Below are 18,975 nucleotides of genomic sequence, written 5' to 3'. Positions count from 1 at the left end.
ACGACGGTCGATACCCCAAGAAAAGTGCCCGTGTTGAGCCTTCTCCAGGTCTCTGTTCTGTTGTCGGAAATTGTGAAGAAGGATTTAGAAAAAGTTCATGGTTTTTCGTAAGTTGAGTTTCTAAAATTAAATCGTCATCCATGTATTATCTGGCTCTTTCGAAAACGATAGTCAACTAATGTGTGAGTAACCCGATCCCCATTACTGTCATCGAAATGAAGAACGCTTATCCACCAAGAACTGAAGAATATACGAGATAGTGGTTAATATTTTTAGCCGCTATTGCGTCGCGGATCTTAAAATGGTTCCTGGATTTTTCCAGTTAATCCACCTGTTTTGTATAAAATTTTCCAGAATTAACAAATAATCGCGTATTGTTGATATAAAATTGGTAATTTCATTCTTTGACATTTTCACTCGGGTTTCCGGAAATTTCTTTCCTATATTTGAGTTAATTTACTCTTTTTTTTCCTTTTTTTAAATACTTGAATTTCTATGAACATGCGTTGTTAAAATGAAGGCAATATTTTATTTATTACCTCTTCCTAGTTACAAATTAGCTATCGATTTCTAAGGAAATGGGCCTGCACACAATAGTTATTTCCATGCTTCCGTCCATTCTTGACAGTCCGGGAAAGCTCATTTGCACAAGCAGTTTCTGGCAGAGTGATACACACAATTTTTGGGCCGCGTAAATGTATTATTTATTAAAAATTAAATAATTTTCTACTTCGTGACATAACAGAGTGTCAGTAAGAATCAAAAGTGACTGTCAATAGGGACTTTCCTTTGCATATACACTAATGAAATTATTAGTGTATTTTCTACGGTCTAGCCTGAAACAGCTTAGACTATTAGGAAACAACTAAGGTAACTATTAGTGAATGAAGCAAATTTTGGTGTTGGCAATTCTGAATTATTGGCATCTATGGTAGTACGTCAGACATGAACACGCCTAACAAACGTGTTGACTGATTGAGACAATGACAGTTATCATAAATGTCACCTTCGCAATCAGGTATGCCATTATAAAATTTTAAATAGGTTGCCAACTTGACCAAAAAATTACAAACCATAATAGTCACTGGTGTTTAGAGAATAGTGGCCCCAAATAAATATTTTTTTAGTGCCCATGTTTGGCCATAGCAAATAAACATTATGGACACAATATGACAGCAACTGTGTCGAATTAATTTTACTTATCAATCTTATCATTTAGAGTGTGTAGTTTTTACTTAAGAATTTATTTGTAGTGGTATAAGTACGAGGTGTTTATTAAAAAATGTGCGAGATTTTGATTTTGGGCTTTGCTTTTTATAATTATTTTTTTAGAATCGTTTCTAAAGGATGTTTTAAAAGATTATGAAAAACATTTTGATTAAATTAAGAATGGTGCTTTTAATTTACTCAAGATTCTTAAACACAGTACATTTTTTTTTAATATACATCTAGGCGTTAGTATAAAATTTATAGAATAAAATTTTATTGCAAATGGAAAATTAAAATACTTCAAGTCATGGATGTTATTTTTATAATTTCCTTACAATACTTTGTTTTAAAAAATATTTTAAATTTAGTTTGGCGTCAAACAAACACAAGATTTATTTGAATTTTTTTCGCAGCACTTCTTTTAGGAAATGATAGGGAAATAAAAGTTTTTGTACTCTTCAGTGTAAAAAAAAAAACGAAAGAGTTCCTTCAAAAAAATATTGCAAGTTCAAGATATAAGGTGACTTGTGAATTCTTATCAGAATTCACATGTTCATTTTAACTTTTTTGATAGTCACTGTCGACAATCTTATCTTTGTTATTCTTTATATCAGTAACAAACATTTGTGTATGAATTAATAATAACATCATTCCCCTCTTATTTTTTAAGGTCAGCCACCTATGTAAAATTAAGTAATACCCGAGTGACCTCCATTCCAACAGTAGATACCGTGCAGTTCAAGACAAACCATGATCGAGGATAACACACATATTGTTAAAGGAATGGCATCTGTAAGTGCCATTCCCGACGTACCGATTGGAAGATTAATTTATGATAAATTAATAGCCAATTGTGTTGAAACTGAAGCCTTGGTAAGTTACTATGTGAATAAAATTGCACCTAAACGCACTGTTTTGTCATAAACTGATAAGACAATCCGTATACTGTTTACTACGATATGGCATGAATTATTTACACTTCGTTGGACATTTGTTATGCTCATACACCAATGTAATTGCAATATTAGTAACATTTTCTTTTAAAATTTTTACAAGAATCAACATTGTTTAATAACAAGAAAACATTTATGTTTTTCCAATTTTTAAAATATTATAACTGGTATTGTAATACGTCTCACACTAATTAGCTCAATTTACAACATACAGCGACCCACTGACGCAGATGGCATATATCTTTTGCCTGTTTTTAAATTTTTGTTCTCATATTTTTAGATTGATGCACTAACTGGGCAATCTATTTCCTACAAAGAACTTTTGACGAAAACATGTTCTTTGGCGGAGAGTTTAAGAAGATCCGGTTATGGCCCAAACACTATGATCACAGTATCAAGCGAAAACTGTATTGAATTTTTTACACCCATTATAGCAGCGTTCTACATAGGAGCTACTGTTGCGCCAGTTAATCACAGTTACACTCAGTCAGAAATGCAACATGCCTTGAATATAGCTAAACCACAAATAATCTTTTGTTCAAAGCAAATATACCCAAAATTCGTTGATTTGAAAAAACGTTTGAACTTTATTGAGAGAATATTGATCATAGACAGTGAAGATGGAACTCGTGATTTAAGATCTATAGAGGCATTTATTCGTGAAAATTTACACGGAAATGAACCTTTGTACAGATTTGATGTAGCTGATGTAAACCTAGAGAATCAGATAGCTTTTATTTTATATTCTTCAGGAACTACGGGACTGCCAAAGGGTGTTATGATAACGCAAAGGAATGTGCTCACCAAATTTGCGCATTCAGAGTGAGTAAGATGTTCCAACATTATTTATGTAGAATTATCAGTGAGCTAATTTTAGTGATCCACGGTTATATCCGCAAGAAGAAGGCCGGAGTACGATGGGACTTTTACCGTTCTTCCATGCCTATGGTTTATTCGTCGGATTAGGTGCTATAGTTAAATCCACAAAAGTTCTTGTCATCAAAAGATTTGAAGAAAGACTCTTCCTGAGTACTATTGAAAAATATAAAATAACGGGTTTGCCTTTGGTACCACCTTTAGCGGTACTTTTAGCCAAAAGCCCGTTAGTGGATGCTTACGATTTGTCCAGTATTCAACACGTAGGCTCCGGTGCAGCTCCTCTGAGTAAAAGTACGGAAGAATTGTTAAAGAAAAGGTAGATATAATACTAGCAATTTTCTCTTATTGAAAAATTTAGGTTGAAGGTGAATTCATTTCGGCAAGGTTATGGTTTAACAGAAGCTACATTGGCAGTAACGGGTTTTCCCCTAGATGAAGAAAGACATGGATCTTCAGGTAGAGTTTTCCCGTATCTCTTGTGCAAAATTCGAGATCCAGAAACAGGAAAATCTCTTGGACCGAATCAAGTTGGTGAAATCTGTATAAAAGGGCCTATCGTTATGAAAGGTTATTATGGCAATGCAGAAGCTACTAAAAACGCTTTTACGTCAGATGGATGGCTGTTGACTGGAGACTTAGGGTACTATGATAAGGACGAATTTTTCTTTATTGTTGGGAGATTAAAGGAATTAATAAAGTACAAGGGATTTCAGGTATTATACAGTTCCAAGTATGTTTACAAATATCAAATGAAGTATGTAGGTACCTCCAGCAGAATTAGAAGCAATTTTGCTAACTAATCCAAAGATCAAAGATGCTGCTGTTATTGGAGTTCCAGATGAAGCAGCTGGCGAATTGCCGTTAGCATTTATTGTTCCTCATGCGAAAAATGAGATAAGTGAAGAAGAGGTTGAAAAATTTTTGGCGGGTGAGTAAGCATGGTAGTGTTATAGTTTTATATAAAAATGAATCTTTGTAGAAAGAGTATCTTCACATAAAAGACTTCGTGGTGGTGTCATATTCATTTCTGAAATACCCAAAAATCCAAGCGGGAAGATCCTCAGAAGAAAGTTACATGATCTTTTGAATAAATTCTATAAGGCTAAACTGTGATTTGTATTAAATGTGTAGGTGAGAAGTTAATGTAAAAAGTTTGTTTGCGAAATCTATACGTTACATTTAGGATAAACACAAATTTCAAATAGGGTGGACTTTTTAATGTTTATTTGTTGTACGTTTTGCTCTATGTTTTATGTGAATCGATTTGAAATATACTTAGAACGATGTTCAGCACCGTGAAGATTATTATACTTATTATACAGTTCCTGTTTTTTTTTTGTGTGATAGTCGTCCCAGGATTAAATTGATTTCAAAAATGTTCTTTGATACCTCATAAATAAATGAGAATATTTTATGAGCGATTTTTCTTGAATGTATTTAGAATGTATATTTTGTACCTCACTATAGATTCCAGGTATATAATATCAAAAGGTTATTATTTTCGATTTTCAGGTTTTGATATTGATTCTCAGCAAACTTATGCCTTTTTATTTTTCACACTCTGACTCTCTGACTTTCGACGATAATAAATAACACGCTCAGAAATAAGCGGAACTGTTCACTTGGATGGAATGTAGGTAAAATCATCTATGAAAGCCCTGTACTTTAAGTTACGAACTGTATGGACATACAAACTTGGTTTAGAATTTTCTTTTTCGTCAGTTTTTAGGATCCGCTGCTATTTTTTTTTGTTTTCAGTATATGATTAAAAGTGCTAGAAAAGGTAAAATAGCAAAAACAAGCAAGTGGAGTACGTAATAGTGATCGATGAATTTACAGGGTCAAATTAATTTAATATTTTGTAACGCAATAAGTACAACAATTGTAATGTAACTAATAATAAAATTTAAAGCAATTTAAAAACTTGATATTTCATTATATAAATGCTGCTTATCATCACAAAATGCATATTACGTGCTCCCCGCTTCCACGTTATGTATTTACATATAAATTTTTTAAAACTAACACTTTTCTGAGTGCAGTAGTGCAAGTTATAAATTTAGAATAATGGGTATTTCCATGGACAGGTGGAAAGGGAAGACTGCAATAGTAATTGGTGCTAGTTCAGGAATTGGAGCTGCTATTGCCGATGCTCTTGTGCAACACGGCTTAATGGTAAACGTTATGGTATGTACTTCCAATAAAAAAAATCGTTCCATTTTCAGGTAGTGGCGGTAGCTCGCCGTGTAGAAATAATCGCAGAAAGAGCCAAAAATTTATCCAGAAAATCTGGAAAACTATATGCTTTCAAAGCTGACATCACCAAGGAAGAAGACGTTTTAAAAATATTCAAATGGAGCAATGAAAATCTTGGACCTGTTCACATTCTTATTAATAGTGCTGGAAAAGTTGCAGTTGGCACGTTTACAAAAGGCAAAACTGAAGACTGGAAATCAGTTTTTGATGTGAACGTTTTGGGTTTATGCACCGCCACGCGAGAAGCTGTAAAAATCATGAAAGAAAATAAGATAAACGGTCATATTATTCACGTTAATAGTGTGTTGGGGCACCAGGTTCCGAATGCACTTGGTCTGAATATTTACCCGGCTTCCAAGCACTCTGTAACCGCTCTAGCTGAAACCTTAAGGTTTGAGTTAAATACTTTTGGATTAAAGATAAAAGTTACGGTAGGCGTTTACTTATTATTTAAACGTGTTTAATTGTTCGATTTACAGAGTATTAGTCCCGGTTTTGTGGAAACTGAAATGACTACGTTGAATAAGGACTTACCGCCAGCAAGAAAAGCTTTATTTGAAAGTATACCTTCGCTAAAAAGTGAAGATATTGCTGATGGAGTTATTTATGTTTTGTCTACCTCAGAACACGTTGAAGTGAGTTTCAGAAGTAAAATATCAGTACGTGGTGATTCTTTTTTAGATTCAAGAATTGATCATAAGGCCCCTTGGAGAAAAAATTTAAACATTTCCATGGTTTTTTCCTAACTGTTGGAGTTATGAAATATACTAAAAGCAAGTTCTTTTATTCATTTCTGGAAAAACTGATTCCTTAGATTCTATGATAAATTGTCAATAATAATATTATTTTAGCGAGATTTACTAAACCAAATTTTGAGGTGACGTCATCAAGATTTTGAAAGGGATGAACAGAAGAAGTCTATATGGCGTTTACAAAATTTCAAAGTAATTAGTTTATTATCTTTTTAGTTAAAATTTTACTGCTTCATTTTAATCCTTTTTATCCAAAAATCTACATGCATAAAGTCAAAAATAAGGGCTTGGTGGATTAACAAACACATGTATAAATATAAATCATCAAATTTTTGGTGGAAATGATCAGACAAATTATTGTGGGTAGCGTTTCAGTATGTACATGAAATTCGTAAAATATACTTATTAAAAAACAATCAGTCTCGTAGTTTTGGAAATTATCTGGCTAACACACTTCTAACAGGCCACATACTACAGATAGACGGAAATGTTTGGAAAATAAATTCAACAAATTTTACAGTTTTTTTCAAAAAGTGCATAATGAATTTCTTTGAAGTTTTGTAAAATAGCTAATAACTTAGATAAACTAGGTATTTATTATTAAGAGTGTAACACTACAATGTAAACATAATAAAAAAGGAGAGGGTGTGGAAATATATAGTATTAGAGAAATAAGGGCAACACTACTGTTAAGAAAAAGCAAAACAAATACATTTGCTTGAAGTAGGTGATATCACTTTATAAAAACACGCAAACAAACATTATATTGTGCATTATAACTTAACTTTCCATTGTTATTCTAAATCCGTATTTTCTGATAAGTTTTTGTTTACTTGAAAAAAAACCAAATGGAAATTTTTTACGTCTTCTTTACACTTTTATATTCTACAAATACAAATTAATATCCGTGTTCTTTCACTTTAGATTAAAACGTTGAAAATAACCACAGCTTGTAGTGTCCGATATACGGTTAATACATTTATCTACAACGTTATCTGTTCTCAATGTCATCAACTTAACAGACAGACATAAATAACTACTTGCGACAGACAATAAAGTTTTTCGCATCATTACAAACGAAACAATGACCGAAGACGATACTTATGTCATAAAGGGTCCTCCACCATTAAAAGAAATACCCAGTAGTTCTCTCGGAAAAATAATTTACGAAAAGCTTTCAACAGAATTCGAAAATGAAGCAGCATTTGTAAGTAACTTGATAAAGTAATGTAATCATTCCAGTTTCTGTTTTTGTAGATTGACGCTATTACTGGAAAATTTATTACCTACAAAGATTTCTTCACAAAGACATGTTCTTTGGCTATAAGTTTACGCAAATTAGGATGTGGACAAAATTCCATAGTGTCTATTTGTAGTGAAAATTGTAATGAATTTTTTATACCAGTTGTAGCAGCTTTATATGTAGGTGCAGTTATTGCGCCCATCAACCATAATTACACCCAGCTGGAAATGATACATGCTTTAAATATTTCGCAACCATCGTTAGTTTTTTGTTCCAAGGAAGTTCTTGACAAATATCTAGAGCTTAAAAAGAAGGTAGACTATATACAGCGAATAATAGTAATAAATAGTAATACCAGTATCAAAGGAGTAGAATGTATGAACAATTTTATAAATTGTGTACAAAAAGGTTGTATTTTGTCATCGAGTTTAGTTGCCGACGTGAACCCCAGAGAACAAGTGGCACTAATAATGTGTTCTTCTGGAACTACTGGTTTACCTAAAGGTGTTATGTTAACCCACGAAAATATTTTGACTACCTTTGTACATACAGAGTAAGTTGATAATCATATAGTTATGTACAACTTTGATGCTCGTTTTGTCATCGCAGTGACCCTCGATTCTTCAACCAAGACAGTGGTCGTTGCACTTTGGGTGTTCTTCCTTTTTTTCACTCATATGGAATGGTGAGAAGCCTAAATAGTCTGCAGAAACGAATACAAATTATTGTTATGAGAAAATTCGAGGAAGAAGTGTTCTTGAAGTCTATAGAAAAATACAAAATAACTTCTCTTTCGCTAGTTCCACCGTTAGCTATTTTTTTATCTAAAAGTCTATTGGTTGATAAATACGACTTATCATCCGTTATAGAAGCGACAAGTGGAGCGGCACCTTTAAGCAAAAATATAGAAGAGTTGCTTAGCGTTAGGTATGTTTTAAAAATTTTGAATATATTTTTAAATAAAAAAAATAATTGTAGGTTAAAAATTAAATCTGTTCAGCAAGCTTACGGTTTAACAGAAACCACTATACGAGTCATGGGAATGCCTTCTGGTGAGCAAAGGTTCGGTTCTTCGGGAAAACTTTGTCCTTACGTCTCGTGTAAAGTAAGGGATCCGGAAACAGGAAAATCGCTTGGACCGAATCAAATTGGAGAGCTGTGTTTCAAGGGGCCTTTAATTATGAAAGGTTATTACAATAACGAAGAGGCAAATAAAAATACTTTCACAGGAAATGGATGGTTGCTAACTGGAGATTTGGGGTATTATGACGACGAAGAATATTTTTATATCGTTGATAGGTTGAAAGAATTGATTAAATACAAAGGGTTTCAAGTAAGTAATTTTTTAAGTAATGATAGAGATCTCGTCAAAGTTTTTATTTAGGTTCCTCCTGCTGAGTTAGAGGCTCTTTTGTTAACACACCCAGGAATAAAAGACTCTGGAGTTGTTGGATTGCCAGACGAAGATGTGGGCGAACTTCCCTTAGCTTTTGTTGCTAAACATTTAAATGTTAATTTAACTGAAGACGAAGTAAAACAATTTGTTGCAGGTTTGTTTATTTTTAAGTTAATTTAGAGTTTTGAAATTTTATTATTTATTTTAGAGCGAGTTTCTTCACATAAAAGGCTACGTGGTGGTGTTATATTTATACCGGAGATTCCTAAAAACCCAAGCGGCAAGATTCTTCGAAGAAAATTGAGAGAATTAATAACAACACATAAATCCAAGTTGTAATTCGTAATACGCTCCGTTTGTTTAGGTGTAATGTGCTTTGTGGAATTCGAATCCATTAAAGTTTATTGGTACGCAGAAATATCGTACATTAACAATTGAAATAGAGTAGGTACGTCATGTTTTATTGTTTCAATGAATCTACAATTCTACAGATATTTCCTATGAATCATTATACAACCGAAGGCAGTAATTCGGGATTTACCATTATGTCACACACGTCTTTGAAGTACTGATTCTGACAAATGATATTTGCCGAAACGTTAATTAAGTGTTTAACGAATCTTAAAAACATTTTACGAGAACCTCTGTGCCTTTGTCATTCAAATTACCCATGACTTAAAGTGACGAATTGTTTGTTACGCTCTATTTTAGATGGCATCACAACAGACTTTTTAAACGAAACATTCATTAGATTAATTAAGCGATTAGTAAGTAAAACTCCCTGGGTTTTAAAAACCACAAGTGATAAAATTGACCAAATTTTCTTGTTGGCTGAATCGCACACGTGTGTAACTAAAAATTGTATTAGAAATTCTAGTTTAAGAGCTAGCGACTGATTTACTCTACATAATTCAGTACTCATGAAAATCAGTGCCGGCATAATTTTATGATACTGCAAGTAGGTACTGATTTTTTTCGAAATTTTCGGACGTTTACGAAATAGGGAACCCCTTTTGGGTTTGTAGTGTATAGGTATTTGTCAAGTAAAATTGTTTTGCACAGTTTGAGAGAAATCATATACTTTTTGAAAAAAAAAAAAAATTGAATGAACTATAGCAAAATTACTTAAAATAATCAATTATTTATTTTTTGTTTTGAAATAACCATAAACGGGTGTGCAGAAAATTTCCTAATAATTGCCCTAAAAGTACATTACTGAAAAACTGGTCATAATTTAATGTAACTTTAATTTAATTTAATTTATTAATAAATGGGAAAACTCCTTTACAAAATAGTACATGTCAATATACTAATACTTACACTGGAAAAACTTTTCAATAAAGATACCTAACACCAATTTAGAAAACAAACAAAAGTAAAAAATCACTTAACCATACGTGAGTATGAAGATAACTATATTTATATAACGGTTATATTTAAATAAATAAACAATAAATTATAATAAAATAAAATAATACAAAATAAAGAAATAAATAATTCTTCTAGCATCAAGACATTAATATGGCCTTCAGTTTGCGTTTAAATCTGTATTTGTTATTATCAAATAAATTTAGATTGTAAGTGTCGACAAGAAAGTTTAATAAAGCCATCATACGTAAAATAGGATGATTCTGAGAGAAAAGTGTCGAAGAAGTTGAAATTCTAAAGGTTGTCCTACTCCGTGTTAAACGTATATTCTTTGGGTATAGTAAAAATGTCACTTTTAATAGCAAAGAGGAATTATCAGTATCACCATCCACAAGACCAAGAAGGAAACAAATATCTGAAAATTTACGATAACATTCCAGAGATTGCATATTAAGTTAATTTCTTATCCAGGTGTAATCTCCTCTAACAAGAGGACGGTTGAGTTTAAATTTAAGCAATCTTAGAAATTTTTTCTCCACAGTTTCTAATAGTTCAATGTCAATTTTAAAATATGGGTGCCATGCAGCTGAACAGTATGTGAACTGAGACCGCACTAAAGAAGTAAACAGAATTTTAAGAGTCCCAACAGACAGTGTCTCCAGATTAGACCTAACATGCTGTTAGGTATTTATTACATATGCGGTTATAATGACTTTTAAAAGTCAGTTTTGAATCGAAGATAATACCCAAATCCTTGATTTCACTAACAGGAACCAACACAGACTTACCCAGATGATAACACAGGCCTGCGATGGTTTTCCCCCAACAAAATCAAGTAGTAATTTTGGTAGGTCTTAGACACTCATGTATAAAAAAAAATTGCAAAAATTTCTATCACGTACAGTTTCTGCAAAAAATATTTTTTTCAGTTTTGTTCTTAGTACTATAAAAATTAACTTCTAGATTTTGTGGTAATAATATATATGGATAATGGTGTTGATATTTCATTTCGTGTTCAGCTTAGTAAGAGTTATTTGTGTCGACTATGCGCTTATTACCCTGAATTTAAACAAAAATTACTAATGTCTTCTCGGAAATGGGTTAATTCTTCAGATAAGTTTGCTGACACCAATGATTTGGATGGAGCCACAAAATCATACAGACGATTGTTACTTTTGCTATTCAAATATAAAATGATATAATGCGAAAGATGTAACAGCAATAACACATCCTATCGTGAATACAAGAGAAAACGCTTAAATCAGAGCTTTGAAGAAAGAAAAAAAGAAGCTTCTTGATTTATTTGTTTTTTTAAGTCTTGTTTATAACTAATTTAGTTCATTTAATAAATAAACATTCAATTTTATATTCTTTATATTTTATTTTTTCATAAAAATTGTTTGAAAACCTATGAATATTTAGGCCTACATAAAAATAAATCTCGATGTGCTACAAAAAAACTAGAGTTATATTTTAATTCGGCATACATAAATACCTAAAAAAAAACAATATTACTTAAAAGGGAATTTAAAAGTTATATTTCGCAGGCCTGTGTAATTAAAGTTAACTTTCGATTAGATATTAAGAAAAGAAATAACATAGCATTTATCAATATTTAAAAGTAATATATTTTTGATGGTCTAGTCAAATAAAATATTCAGATCACATTGCAACTCTGACCCATCAATTAAAGATTTCATAATTTTAAACAATTTCAAGTCATCAGCAAATAACAAAGATTCTGAAAAACGAAAACGAGAAATTAAATTTTTAATAAACAATACAAACAAAATAGGTCCACAATGCAACCCTTGAGGGACACCAGATGATAAGTAAGATAAGAAGACGATAAGTAAGAATCAATTCTTACTTCTTGTGGTCTGTCAACTAAAAATGAAACCAACCAATTAATTGTGCCAGGAGCAAATCCCATGTTATTTAATTTATATATTTATAAGATTCTATGATTCACTTTGTCAAATACCTTTGAAAAATCCGTATATATATACTGCGTTTACTTGTAATTTTTGAGCAAAGGCTTCGTTTAGGGTAGCAGGAGTATTCTAGTAAATTCGTTAAAGTAGATCTGCTTTTAATAAATCCATGTTGTTTGTTTGAAATAATGTTAGAAGAGACCCACTGTAATTGTTTGGATACAATACAATCCAAAATTTTTGGTATCGAAGATTGAATATAATTATATTATAATTTTCAATCTTTTGCCTGTCACCGGATTTGAAAATTGTTGTGACAGAACGTTTTTTCCAAAAATAAGGAAAAGCTCCTTCTTTTAAAGATATTTTGAATAATAAAAATAAAGATTGGGTCAAAAGAATTCGAAGGTTTCAAATGAGAAATACGTTCAATAACATTAGAGACACTAACTTTTACACCTGAGTCATTAACCATTACTGAATGATTTATGCTATCATAAAAAAGAGGGTTATTGTCATCATCCACAAAAACTGACGAAAAGAAACTGGCAAATAATTTACAGATTTCGGGACCACCTTGGCCAATATCTTCTTTAAAAGTCATTTCACTCGGAACCCCACCCACTTTTTTTATCTGATAAACTATTATTAATATAAGAAGTATAAAATCTATTACTAACATGTTTGCACTGAGATCTTAAGTATTTAAAAGATAAGTAGTCTTCAAAATTACCTGGCTTTTTAAAACGACAATGATAAACTTTTTTCTTTTTGCACAATTCGATTAACCCTTTATTAAACTATTGAGGGTATGACGAACAATTATGTTTAACAGTTTTTTTGGGAATGAATTCATCCATTCCTATATAGAGGAAATTATAGAATGTTGATCCCTCTTCATTCAAATCAAGATCAGAGAACGCAATATTCCAATTAATCGACGCAAGATAATTATTCAACGTATAATAATTACCATTATGAAAATCAAATACTTGACACTTTAATTTAACAGTTTTTGATATAGGAAAACAAGTAACGAACCACGAATATGGAATGTAATGAAAACTCTCGTCAAAAATCTGATCAACGGCAGTTGTAACTTGTAGATTAAATATATTTGTAAAAACAAGATCTAGAAAAACATTTCTGTTATTAGGAACATTATTGACTTGTTTCAGATTTAAAAAAGAGTAAATATCATTAATAATTTGATACTAATCATGAGGATAATTCATTGATACGAATTTTACCTTGTTATCATTCCAAGATAAACGTGGAAGACTGAAATCTTCAGCAATGAAATAATCAGAATCACGAAACAATTGAAAAATCTTTTCTAAGTCAGAGCAATGATTTTGATAGGTAATAATATCTGATGATAGAGGAATATAGACTCCACCAATATTATAATTATCGAAATTTATCTTTACAAAAACACTTTCTACCTTTTGACTATGATAAACTCTGGCACATTTAAAATTTTTATTTATTGCAATTAATACTCCACTCTACGAAGCTTCTACCTAGAATTAATATTCCGATCAGAACGAAAAACTGTATAATTACGCAGCTGTAACTCTTCGTTAGATATATCACCACATAACCATGTTTCAGTTATAATAATAAAGTGATATATCGATAAATTAACCTTTGCTGAAAATTCTTTAAGAGTAGTCCTAATTCCCGCGTTTTGATAATAAAAATTTAAACGTTTTTTGACTGCTGTGAATTAACATTAAACTTATAAGCAATTTGGACCAAATTATTTTTGTATGACAGAGAGATATCATTTTCATCTCGAGATTTTCTGTCGTTAAACTCCTTCAGGATATCAGCATTCGAATTTCTTTGTAGTATGGTTAAATTACGACGAAAGTGTAATAGTTTGTTTGTGTTGCTCTTATTGGATCTTAAAACACGTTTAGCTTCTTTTCCAGACTCATAAACAATTTTCAAAGGACGTGTAAAATTAGGTTTATATGCACCAAGGCGAAATATCTTTTTTGCACTCATGACCTTTTTTGATGGCTTTCGCGCATTCATCAGGGTGCGGGAGTTCGAACTTCCCGCACACGTGCATTTTAACTTTCCGTTGCCATGGTAACCTTAAAATACTCGGGTAGTGTCAACATTGTGACGTGTTGACGCCGCTGTCAATGCCGTTGTTTATAAATAACTCACAGTTAATCTCTTCAGTTTAAAGGTTTATTCGTTGCAAAAAATATTGTACACAACACGTTCGTGAGCCTGCTTCCCGCTTTCACGCAAATGCGTCACTCCCTTCGGTCGTGCCGCAAACAAGCGTTCATGCGGGAAGCAGGCTATCCCGAACTAGTTGTGTAAATTACTATTTCGGTTGTCGGCTGGTCGACACATATTAGTAACTGGCGCCTTTCGTAACAAGTTAGTTTTGGGTGTTAGTAAATAAAACGTTGCTGAATGTCTTGAGCATATGCGGGGATAAATATTAACGTACGAAAGAAGATTCACACAGCCAATTTCATTACGAATAAGTTTATGCATAAATCGAGCATTTACTTAAGTAGTTTCGTCTCTCAAGCAAGGATTTAAAATGATGTTCTTGAAGCAATGCATCATAGCTGATATTCATCTCAGGGTATACACCATGAATTTTGAACTAAATATACTTGAGAAAACGGGTGAATTCTTTCAGTATCTAACTGTCTTTTCAAATAATAAGGTTGACAGACAATGCATGCATACTATAGTTTACTTGCAACTAAGGCAAAATACAATACCTTAAATAGCATTATGTTTCTGAAATTAGCAGAAACATGCATAATAAAGCCTAAGGTTTTAGAAGCACCGGAAGTAATGCTATCATTGTGTTCACAAAAACGTAAATTCGAATCAAATAGTACCCCAAGATCTTTTATCTTTTCAACAGAGTTTACTGCAACACCATCAATGTTATACAAAGATGAAAAATAATTTACTTTACGAGTATATCTAACAAAGTTACATTTATCCCGATTAAGTTTCAGACCGTTTTGAGTACACCGTACACTAATTTTGTTCAAATTCAACTGTAACTCTTTGGTGTCTTCAAAATTCATGACACGAAAGAAAATTTTAAGGTCATCAGCAAAGGCAAACCTGTTGCATTTAAGCTTGAAATCAGGTCATCAATATATAATGCGAATAACAGGGGGCCCAAATTTGGACCTTGAGGTACCCCAGAAGTTGAAACATATTCATGTCATCAGTTAAATTGTCGTTCCATCAGTTGTTCGATATCAGAGAGAGAAAATAAATGCGAAGCTATGACATGAGAAGAAGAGCAACTCTGACATGACCATTCAGAGTTCAAGGCTGCATTAGCTTCATTTAAACCTAAGCACTTTATATGGGCATATTTTTACACTTTATACATTTGACAGATGGTGTTGTAGTTGCCACAGCCGAATTGCATATTATGCAAACTAAAGGCATTATTCTCCTTTTAGTAAACAAGTTAAATAGTGTCAAAATCAGGTAAGGATGAAAATAAGGATACAATTTTTTCTATTATGATTAACAAAATAAATACAATGATTTTGATAGGTAATTTATCGATTTTATATAACTCCTTTGTAAACAAAATCAGCAGATAGTAAGACACACCACAGGCGCCTCGGAGGCGGACACCTACTGAACTACAAACGTAAACAATCTAAATTCAAGAAGTGATTTATAATAAAATAAACCTATAAAACAAGAAACGGGCAGCTAAACAATCGTTTGATCTAATGCCCATGATTATTAGTCATACAAAAGCTTTTTCTCTTTGTAGTAGTTTTTCCGAAAATATGGGTTGTAGCATGTTAAAAAAATTAAAGATGTCCAAGTCTCCAGGTTCAGATTTAAAAATTGCTAATATTTTAAGAAATTGTGCGGAAGTAATTAGCGTCCCTATTACTATTCTAATGCAGGAATCATTTAAATCAGGTTTCTTACTAGACGACTGGAGAACTACAATCGTTTTGCCTTTTTTTAAAAGGGCTTGGGTTTTTTGCCTTGGAAATCGGTTCAGTAAAATCTTATTTGGTGTTTGTCTGACTTAGATTCTGAGTGTCTCTTGAAATAGTCAATTTCGATTTCTTCAAAGCATTTGAGAAAGTTCTAAATCATCGTCTTCTACATAAGCTTCAACATCTAGGTATACGAGGAAATCTTCTCTAATGGATTAATTCATTCTTGAGTGAGGCTTTTCGTGTCAAGGTCGAGAAGCATTCAGTAAAACCACTGATGTTACGAGTGAGTACCATAGGGGACAGTGCTCGGTCCATTAGTTTTTATTGTCTACGTAGCCTACAACTACAGATTGATTGTTGATTCTGCGACACTTAGTCAGGTGTACGATTTTGTATGTTGGTAATAAAACCCCAGGCATCCATATTTTATGGGAAATTTTAAGTTGCCTATTACAAATTCGTACGTTGATTTAGGTGTTATCATCAACAGCGATCTATCATGGTCAGAGTATGTCTTACGCGTCACGAAGAAGGGTTGTTTCTTTTAAGCGAAACATTTGCCAACGCTACCTCTGTAGTATTTTCAAAAATATGTAAAACCTTTGTGAGGTCTTTGTTTTAATTTGCTAATAGTGTTTGGCATTCGGTAGTACAACATATTAGATGTCTGGAATCGCTCCAGCGGAAGGCAATCAGAACTCCATATAGTAGAAACCGGTCCCACCGTGCTACTATGAAAGACTTGTATATGTTTTGGTAAATGACGAAAAATGTACAACCGGAGCGGGATTTGAATCCATGATTTCCATTTGCAGGGCGGCTATTCGTATTTTTCCAACAAATACAAATTGATAACGTACACGGGTTTCTGATGAGTGGAGCTCACTATTTAGAGACATTGTGCTACCTGAGTCAATATTGATATTTAAGTCAAGGTGTGGGTGGATATATTTGCCCGCCTGAAAGTATAATGGAAATAAAAAGTATGTATGATATTGAGGAATTCACAATAAATTACAGGACAAGCTGATATATTGAAACAAAATGTGTACTCTATACTCGTAATATACGACAAATTGATATTTTAATTCTCATACAATCATTTACATTTTTTAACAGTCCATCCAAAACGAATTACACTGAATGTAGACTTTCATAAATTAGACCTCTAAGCAACTTTTGGGAGTAATGCAAAAAAACGTGTAAAATATTTAATTTCAAATACTTAATCTCTTTAGTAATGTATTAGTAAGGTTATGTATAGAATTATTTAATTACAATTACAAATGATCTTGTGGATCTTCATCTAAACTATCTGTTGATGACGATGACGACGGAGGTGTTTGCGCATTCATTCTGTCCCTGAAACAAAACATAGCAATTAATCAATAAACCACAAAACACTTGTTCAACTTAATCTCGTGTATGACACTTGTTATTTGAATTATTTTTAAATACCATCTGCATATTCAGTGCGGCGACACAAAAACTCCGACTATCTCCATTAAATCACAGGCCAATTAATATTGTATCAAGCAACGTGTTGGTATGGTCCTAAATGGTATGGATTAAAAAAAAGTGCTACCTACTTTACCATCAAGAAAGTTATATCATCCTGTATTACCAGTAAAGAATAAAGATAAAAAATCTGGTTCAGAAAAACTAAAATTTCCATTATGGACTGGTTTTGCCAGACTTTCAGGGGCATTTTACTTGTTTATATGTTCTCCATACAGAAAAAGAAAATATCTTTAATAGGTTCGTATCACAATTGAAAAGGCAACTGAAAACAAAAGACAAATGATAAAAAAACGCTGATTTCGCCTTTAACTCAACTAATTTAATCGCATTGTATGGTAAATGGTATGTTTTCGATGAAAATTTGAATAATTTGTTGCATACATTTTTATATTAGAAATATCAATTTATCGTGAGTAGACAATAGAAAACAAAAGACAAAATGCTTTTCTTTTGTAAATCTTTATTATAACTGATATTTTTGTCTAGAATTCGTTTAATTATGACTAATTTAAAAAAAAATATATAAATATATAATTCCAAAAATTTGCCTTTTTTCTTTCTGAATGACACGTGTGGAAAACTGAGATGTGAAATAAATTTTTAATAGAAGTGATATTTTTGTCATGAATTTTTTTAGTTATGACTCATTTTAATAATGTTACAGCCACACGCAGGCACTGCCGTTGCCGAGATGAAGAGATGAAGAAATATCAGACAATAAAGTTGTGTTTTTGGAGATCGATGTATTTTTGCCCTTCCAAAGCTATTCATTACAAAATCTATTAATTTTACACCTAGAAAACATTTAATCATGAATCATTTTAATAAATAATAATCATAAAATCTATTAATTTAACACCTAAACATTACTTTGTTATGAGCAAACCCATTTAGTAGTAGTTACTATTTAGTATTTAAAAAAACTAAATTGATATTTTGGGCAGACGTGTTAATGTAACCTTATAAAACTTTGTAACCAAACTGGTACTTAACTAGATCGAGTATAATAATAAAAATGGCTTCTCGCAGAGGAATATTTAAGAAACTTATCGAAAATTTGAAAGCGACAATTAGAGATTTTTTGGAATTTAACTAAAATATTTATTATTTTTTTAGTGTAACTGGGGAATTAAATTGTTTTTCTTGTATTTAGTTTTGTTAAGATTATTGCAAATGTAAATTCTTTTATTACTTCCCGAGTGTAAGCCACGGAAGAATTGTAATAGCGTTCATTCGGTGAATGGCTGCTTTCATGTTTTCTCGACGTTTGACAGTATGAAAAACTAGGTCTCCCGTTTCTGTCTGTCTGTATGCGTTTGTCGTCTGTATCGATATATACATATTTGTTAGACATATAATTTACGGACAGAACTATTCCCAAATTTTATATGTATGTTACGAATAGCATGTAGATGGTAAAACGCTAACCGAAATTTGTCTGATCGTTCCCACCAACATCGCCTCAAAATTTTGTATGGTAAATGCTACTT

At 32.0% G+C, this 18,975-nt stretch overlaps 3 protein-coding genes and 1 long non-coding RNA gene across 6 annotated transcripts in view; 3 read left to right on the top strand and 1 right to left on the bottom strand.

Moving 5' to 3' along the window:
* The first annotated feature begins 1,852 nt into the window (after positions 1 to 1,852).
* Positions 1,853 to 4,365, top strand: LOC135144856 (luciferin 4-monooxygenase-like). Its single transcript, XM_064076987.1, has 6 exons — positions 1,853 to 2,082; positions 2,443 to 2,984; positions 3,040 to 3,357; positions 3,400 to 3,754; positions 3,804 to 3,969; positions 4,021 to 4,365. The coding sequence occupies exons 1-6, from the start codon at positions 1,960 to 1,962 to the stop codon at positions 4,152 to 4,154; spliced, it is 1,638 nt and encodes a 545-aa protein (XP_063933057.1). The 5' UTR covers positions 1,853 to 1,959; the 3' UTR covers positions 4,155 to 4,365.
* Positions 4,366 to 4,449: 84 nt separating this feature from the next.
* LOC135144859 (farnesol dehydrogenase-like) lies at positions 4,450 to 7,243 on the top strand. 2 transcript variants are annotated; one of them, XM_064076992.1, is made up of 4 exons: positions 4,450 to 5,216; positions 5,267 to 5,728; positions 5,777 to 5,932; positions 5,979 to 7,243. In XM_064076992.1, exons 1-4 carry the CDS (start codon positions 5,109 to 5,111, stop codon positions 6,018 to 6,020), a joined length of 768 nt encoding a protein of 255 aa, XP_063933062.1. In that variant the 5' UTR covers positions 4,450 to 5,108; the 3' UTR covers positions 6,021 to 7,243. The 2 variants fall into 2 exon arrangements, with proteins under 2 accessions (XP_063933062.1, XP_063933061.1); XM_064076991.1 differs by having other exon boundaries at positions 5,777 to 7,243.
* On the top strand, positions 7,134 to 9,146 carry LOC135144858 (luciferin 4-monooxygenase-like). The gene is made up of 6 exons (XM_064076989.1): positions 7,134 to 7,256; positions 7,307 to 7,845; positions 7,902 to 8,219; positions 8,271 to 8,625; positions 8,677 to 8,842; positions 8,897 to 9,146. Exons 1-6 carry the CDS (start codon positions 7,134 to 7,136, stop codon positions 9,025 to 9,027), a joined length of 1,632 nt encoding a protein of 543 aa, XP_063933059.1. The 3' UTR covers positions 9,028 to 9,146.
* An 8,008-nt stretch (positions 9,147 to 17,154) lies between these two features.
* LOC135144589 (uncharacterized) overlaps positions 17,155 to 18,975 on the bottom strand; it is a 52,995-nt gene continuing 51,174 nt past the window's right edge. For both annotated transcript variants that reach the window (XR_010283198.1, XR_010283197.1), the window contains exon 3: positions 17,155 to 17,326. This is a non-coding gene — a long non-coding RNA (uncharacterized LOC135144589). The remainder of the gene's footprint in view (positions 17,327 to 18,975) is intronic.

Source organism: Zophobas morio, unplaced genomic scaffold, assembly GCF_036711695.1.
Source record: "Zophobas morio isolate AGI-343-1 ecotype UQ-CSIRO unplaced genomic scaffold, CSIRO_AGI_Zmor_V1 ptg000108l, whole genome shotgun sequence".
Classification (NCBI taxonomy): domain Eukaryota; kingdom Metazoa; phylum Arthropoda; class Insecta; order Coleoptera; family Tenebrionidae; genus Zophobas; species Zophobas morio.
The sequence above is the reverse complement of the archived record's forward strand: the minus strand, read 5'-3'. Positions and strand labels throughout refer to the sequence as shown.